The following is a 6,892-nucleotide window of genomic DNA, read 5'->3' on the forward strand; positions in this document are numbered from 1 at the left end:
AATGACATTCAAGATAATTATGTGCTTCCAACTTTGTGGCAACAGTTTGGGGAAGGCCCTTTCCTGTTTCAGCATGACAATGTCCCCATTCACAAAGCGAGGTCCATACAGAAATGGTTTGTCGATATCGGCGTGGAAGAACTTGACTGGCCTGGAACACCGACTGCGAGCCAAGCCTAATCGCCCAACATCAGTGCTCGACCTCACTAATGCTTGTGGCTGAATTGGAAGCAAGTCACCGCAGCAATGTTCCCACATCTAGTGAAAAGCCGTCCCAGAAGAGTGGAGGCTGTTATAGCAGCAAAGGGGGGACCATATTAATATGAATCCATATTAATGCCCTTGATTTTGGAATGAGACGATGGGTAACTTTACTAATCTAGGTATACAAATAATACCGTACAAATCATGTGTTTTAAAAAGAGTCAAATTATGAATGTTAATTGCTTTATTTAAATGAGTTTAGCTTTTATTTACAAAATAATTTTAATATATAAACATATGTACATATCTTCCCTTATGAAAAAATAGTATTGGTGACAAAAAAGAAAGAAAAAAGAAATCGACCAACAAACTAGCCAATAAATAAACATCAAGAACCACAAATCTCTTAAACGTTCATGATGTGACTTGATTGTAATATAGTTCAACTAACGCTTTTGATCCAAAGAGGGAGGGGAGAAAAAAAGTGTTTGTATTTGACCTTATGGAGTCACAAATATCCCAAGCAAGTACTTCAGTCACACACATTCCAAACCAAAGGAACCAGCCATCAACCCAGGGTTGGAGAAACATCCAAGTGTTCAAAGATGTTCTCTTTAGGGTTGTAGGGTTCTTTAGGGTTTTCTGAGGCTTCATATGAAATAATCAACATTTGGGCCCCCTGTTTAAAGAATACCTTACAAAATTGCTGCTGGATTGAAAAAAGTCTGACAGGGTGACTTCTGGGTCAGTCCAGGCTATTCCAGGTCAATCCAATCCAGTCAAGGCAAGGTCAGTCCAGGTCAATCCAATCCAGGTCAGTCCATTCCAGGTCAGTCAAGCAGTCTCTTCCTGCTGTCGGTGTTTCTTGTAGTTGACCGCCTAGGGTGCTGGCTGAAGGGAGAGCGCTCCAAATCAAACTCCATCTTCTTCTGAGAATGGGCTTCATCTAAAAGACAATCATATGTACATTTCTTTACACATCACTTTGCCTTTTCTGAACTAAATGGCACATTTTAAAATTCCTAGCTGAGATATTACAAACAAAACAGTGGTCGTAGAATAATAAACATACACACAAGGAAATTAAGTCCGAGCATAATCTCACCTATAAAATGACGAGTTCTCTTGGTGGCAGAACCTGCCTTCCCCTTGAATAACATGGGCGACTGAGTGAGGGCTAGAATTCCACTGGCAGACACTGGCTTCCTCACCTTAGAGCTCGGGGGTGTTACCACTGCTGAAGATAATCAATCAAACCAACAAACAAAAAAATCAACTATTGCTAATCAATAAACAGATGGAAAGTTCATCATTAGAGGAATCATATGAATACATTCCATTAATAAAAAAACTTAAAAAAAAAACTCACAGTGAACAGTTCCAGTGGCCAAGATGGAATCTTCATCTTTCAGAGGCTCGGCACCTTTAGCCTGCTGAACCTGGCTCTCCATCCAGTCCATGTCCTCCAGCTGGTCCAGAGGAGAGCCTGCTCTTTTACCAGGGGAGGGCCTGGTAACCTGGCTGGACGTGGGAGTCAGTAGTAGTGCGTCAGTCTCCTCCGTCTCCTTCAGTCTGTAGATACCCTCCAGCTCTGCCTCGTCCAATATCTCCAGCCCCTCTAGCAGGAGCTCCTCCTTCAGTCCCCGCTGCTTGCCGCCCACCACCCCAGGCCGAGCCCTCTTTTTGCGGGGCCAGCTGTTGAGGCTCTCTGGGGTGGACCTCCCCATGCTCTGGGGGGACGGCGTCAGGGGGATGAGCTCAACTGTGCCCAGGGGGGGGGACATGGTCCCTGCAGGGTAGCGCGTGGGGGTGTAGGACTGGCAGATGTACGTCTGGAAGCCCCCTTTCCCCGGAGTGCCCTTGGCGGGAGTGCCGTGGGTGCATAGCAATGGCGAGACGTGACCGGGGTCTCTGTGTTTGGAGCAGAGCGCAAGAGGGCTGTCCGTGTGGGGGAGGTTCATACGGTCAGTGGGAGTCTGAGACGCTGCAGCCCCATCTCCGGCATTGAACGAGTCCATGCGCTTTAACTTAAGCTTGGGCAGCCCCGACGCTTGCATCTCCAGCTCCACTTTGTATGTTAGGGGGTTTGGGGTGACGAGCTCTTTCTTGCGACTTGTGGGGGTTCCTGAAGTCCTGGGGGTGGAGAACCGAGATGGTTCAGTGGAGTACCCCCAACGGACTGCCGCCTCCCTCTGCTGGCGGTCAGGGGTCTGGCGGAAACCGTAGCTTCTCCCAGGTTTACTGGTTTCTAAGGGTATTGGCTGTTTGGTAGAGGCTTCGGTGAACTGGAAGACTTGGTCGGTCTTTGAGGGTTTCCTGGAGAAAGATATGTTCATCTTGAGGCCGTCAGTGATTTGGGTCATGACCACTTTGGCCTCGGAGATGTCGATGCTCTCGTCCTCAGAGGTGGTGCTGAACTGGGAAGAGTCAAGCTGCTGGGAGCTGGCCTCCATCTCTCCCCCCAAGGCCTGGGAAGACGGCTCCCTCTCGTGGAAGTCTAACGGCACATTTAGGCTGGACACGGTGTCACCGGTTTCCTTACTCGTAAGATCCGTGCTTGCTGCTACAACAGTTAAACTCCCATTGGACAGGGATATCAGATTCTGCCTGGTTTTAGCTTGCACACCCTGGCCAGAGCTAGTCCTGGTCAAACGTTTAGCTGAAGAGGCGGTGACAACTGTCGTTTTATTCAGTTGGGTTTTGACAGGAGTCTTTGGTGACGTTACGGACCTTGACAATCCTGAGGCCCTTTTCGTCAGTGTGCGCATGCCTTGGTGCAGAGGCATGGAGAGAGATTCTTCAACCGGGGTCCCTCCAGAGGGTGCGAGCATGCCGTGGGCAGGGCTCAGAGATTTCCTGGGAGTTGGGGTGGTGGGAGTGGGTGGGTGGTCAGGAGGTGGTGTGGAACCAGAAGAGGGGTGTTTCTGAGTACCATCAGGGAGGTCCTGCTCATCCTTAACAGGTGTGTTGAACTTTCCCATAAGCCGTTTGGAAGACCTCGGGCGTCCACTTTTCTCTGGCGTCACCTCAACGCCACCTGCGGCAGAATTTTCCGGAATCCTGGACAGAGACGCTTGGGGGGAAACTCTATGCGATCTCTGTACTACTTTTTCTGGAGTTTTAGATATCGCCTGTTTGCTGCTAGGACTCTTGAGTGGACTGCAGAACTTGTCAGGTGTGTTCATCAACAGCCTTGGAGAGCGTCGGGTGGAAAGGTGAGGCGACTCAGGCACCTTGAAGGGTGTGTTAGTCTCCGCGACTCTAAGTTTCTGTGGAGATGGGGACCAGGTGACGTGCTTCCTGGGCGTTCTGGAGCAGGGTGGGCTCTGGAGCAGGCTAGGGCCGATGGGAGACAGACGCTCCAGTAATGTCTTGACCGGAGTCCTCAGGATACCCTTCAGAGGGCTCTCCTTTTGGGGCGTCTCCAGCACCAAGCTCCTCCTGGCTGGGGATCTGAAGGGGCTGCCCCTCAGGGCCATGCCACCATGCCCGTGAGAGGGCCCTGCCATCTGGCTGTCTGTGACTGAGTAACTCTGGACCCTGGAGGACCTGAAGTTCTTAGGTGTTCTGGGGGTCTGAGGGCTTCTTGGTGTCTTGCTCCCTCTAGCAGACCTACGGTGTCTACCAGGCGACTTTGTGGGAGTATTCTTTGGACTCTGAAAATCAAAACCAATCAAGTATTTCCAATAAGTATCGCAAATTAAAACTCAGCATTGCTATTCTTTGCTTGGGAGAAGACCATTGTGGAATACAGTGCATTTGGCAATTATTCAGACCCCTTCACTTTTTCCACATTGTTACGTTACAGCCTTACTCTAAAATGGATTTGAAAAATAAAAATCTACACATAATACCAAAGCAAAAACTGTTTTGATACATTTATAAAAAATATGACATTTTACATAAGTATTAAGACCCTTCTTGGGTATGACGCTACAAGCTTGTATTTCCATTCTTCTCTGCAGATCCTCTCAAGCTCTGTCAGGTTTAGATGGGGAGCATCGCTGCACAGCTATTTTCAGGTCTCTCCAGAGATTTTAAAAATCGGGTTCAAGTCTGGGCTATGGCTGGGCCACGCAAGGACATTCAGAGACTTGTCCCAAAGCCACTCCTTCGTTGTCTTGGATGTGTGCTTTTGGTTGTTGTCCTGTTGGAAGGTGAACCATCGCCCCAGTCTGAGGTCCTCAGCGCTCTGGAGCAGGTTTATCACCAAGGATCTCTCTGTATTTTGTTCCGTTCATCTTCATCTTGTTCCGTATGGTATTGGTCAGGTGATGAGCGGTGCCAGGCATTGGCATTCCGGCCAAATAGTTAAATCTTGGTTTCATCAGACGAGAGAATCTTATTTCTCACAGTCAGAGTCCTTTAGGTGGCTTTTGGCAAACTAAGCGGGCTGTCATGTGCCTTTTACTGAGTTGTGGCTTCCGTCTAGCTACTCTACCATAAATCCCTGATTGGTAGAGTGCTGCAGAGATGGGAAAACCTTCCAGAAGGACAACCATCTACACAGAGGAACTCTGGAGCTCTGTCAGAGCTCTCTGACCAAGGCCCTTCTCCTACGATTGCTCAGTTTGGCTGCACGGCCAGCTCTGGGAAGAGTTCTGGTGGTTCCAAACTTATTCTATTTGATGGAGTCCACTGTGTTCTTGGGGGCCTTTAATGTTTAGGTACCCTTCCACCAGATCTGTGCCTCAACACAATCCTGTCTCAGAGCTCTACGAACAACTCCTTCGACCTAATGGCTTGGTTTTTTGCTCTGACATGCACTGTCAACTGTGGGACCTTATATAGACAGGTGTGTGCCCTTCCAAATCATAGAAGCATCTCAAGGATGACCAATGGAAACAGGATACACCTGAGCTCAATTTTGAGTCTCCTTATGTTCTTAAAATTGTATAACTGCCTTAATTTTGCCAGACCTCAGGCACAGTAGTTGCTGCCTTGGCAGCAGCTAATGGGGATCCATAATACATACGAAATACATGGCAAAGGGTCTGAATACTTATGTAAATAAGGTATTTATGTTTTTTTTTATATAAAAGGTGCAAAAATGTCTAATTTATGGGAGGGGTGTATTGTGTGTAGATTGATGAGGATTAAAAATATGTTTATATCCATTTTAGAATAAGGCTGTAACGTAACAAAATAAGGAAAAAGTGAAGGGGTCTGAATACTTTCAGAATGCACTGCATGACTCCTGAAGAGGTTCAACGAGATGAAGTAGTTACCTGGAAGACATCAGAGTTAGACAACTGCCTCCAGCTGGACCTGGACTGTGTGGCTTCAAACAGAAGACGTACTGGAGACCGTACTGACCGCAGGTTTACCGCACCTTCAGAAATTGAATGATCAATGATGTCAATATGTGTCAGCTGAAAGACTCCGCAGAATATTGAACGGTGATAACTATACGGATACACCTGAAATAATGGTGTTTAGTCCACCTACCTATTTTGCTGTCACTGAGCGGGAGCTGAGAGGAGAGAGCTTTGTCCAGGTTGCGGGAACGAGGCTGGGAGCTTGAGTAGAAACTGGAATGTCTCCTGGCAAACTTCTCCAATCTTGGACTCCTCCTCAAGTCTGTTATAAATATAATCTCATGTCTTTTATATTGTCATTGTAAAACTATTAAAACCACTGATTATTTATCAACTTATACAATTGCATTGCTGATATTAAAAACGTTTATGTGCATCTCAGAAATGTGCACAGGACATTGAGTGTTTCAAATACACTCTTAGCACCAGTCACTGACCTTCTAGGGGCTTCACTGGCGACTCCTCAACGATGCACTCGTCTGTCGGGACAGACCTCCTGACAAATCAAACAGACAGGACATTTCACTTATCCACTATCGTCCCCACGATGTACTGCTACCAATTCAGTTATTACTGTAACTCCTCCTAAAAAAAATCTAAATGTTAAACTAATACAACAAGGCTCTCCAAAGGCAAATGAGCCATTTGCACTGCCAACGATGCAAGACTCCCTTTTTCATATATGAATAACTCCTATTAACTAATATTAATTTGTCAATCAATACTAGTTAATCAACACTAGTGTACTATTTAATTCATACTAGTTCATATTAAAAGCATTTCCCCCTCTGTAATCTCAATATGAAATCATTTCTGGGTAACAAATAATTAGTTTACTGTGATTGTTTTAAATTAAAATGGTCAACAAGAAGAAAAAAAATGGCTTCTTAGCAATTTCTCAAAACATAATTTTACTAGAAGTGGTCTGAGTGGAGAGGGGAAAACTAGTTGGCAGAGAGTTTTGAAACTCTTTCTTATTGGTCCATTAACTGGTCTATGGACCCAGGCAGGCCAAAACTCCATCCCAACAAAACAGGTAGTCATTTCAGGCAGTCTTTTCCAACAGCTCTTACACTAAAAAAGGCATTCTCATTTTTACAATATCAAATAATTATTCCAACCTCATTGTGTGGAAATACACAAAAATATAAAACACAACCTGTAACAATTTCAAAAAAGTTTACAGAGTTAAAGTTTATATAAGGAAATTAGTCAATTAAAATACATTCATTTGGCCCTAATCTACGGATTTCACATGACAGGGGTAATACAAAAATGCATCTATTGGTTTCAGATACCTTTAAAAAAAAGGATCAGAAACCCAAGTCAGTATCTGGTTTGACTCATTTGCCTCATGCAGCGTGACATCT

General features: G+C 45.7%; 1 protein-coding gene across 7 annotated transcripts in view; it reads right to left on the reverse strand.

Moving 5' to 3' along the window:
- Nucleotides 1–433: 433 nt before the first annotated feature.
- The window catches only part of LOC110522723 (TopBP1-interacting, checkpoint, and replication regulator), a 24,205-nt gene continuing 17,746 nt past the window's right edge, over nucleotides 434–6,892 (reverse strand). For 4 of the 7 annotated variants that reach the window (XM_090231086.1, XM_036968908.2, XM_036968910.2 and 1 more), the window contains exons 17-22: nucleotides 5,960–6,018; nucleotides 5,653–5,784; nucleotides 5,433–5,536; nucleotides 1,574–3,860; nucleotides 1,310–1,441; nucleotides 434–1,150 (exon numbers count right to left, since the gene is read on the reverse strand). In XM_090231086.1, the coding sequence (XP_090087212.1) occupies nucleotides 1,035–1,150; nucleotides 1,310–1,441; nucleotides 1,574–3,860; nucleotides 5,433–5,536; nucleotides 5,653–5,784; nucleotides 5,960–6,018 (2,830 nt within the window). In that variant the 3' untranslated portion in view covers nucleotides 434–1,034. The remainder of the gene's footprint in view (nucleotides 1,151–1,309; nucleotides 1,442–1,573; nucleotides 3,861–5,432; nucleotides 5,537–5,652; nucleotides 5,785–5,959; nucleotides 6,019–6,892) is intronic. The other 3 variants (XM_090231087.1, XM_090231085.1, XM_036968909.2) reach the window with 1 other exon arrangement.

This window comes from Oncorhynchus mykiss, chromosome 4, assembly GCF_057628025.1.
Source record: "Oncorhynchus mykiss isolate SJ-2025 chromosome 4, ASM5762802v1, whole genome shotgun sequence".
In the NCBI taxonomy this organism is placed as follows: Eukaryota; Metazoa; Chordata; class Actinopteri; order Salmoniformes; family Salmonidae; genus Oncorhynchus; species Oncorhynchus mykiss.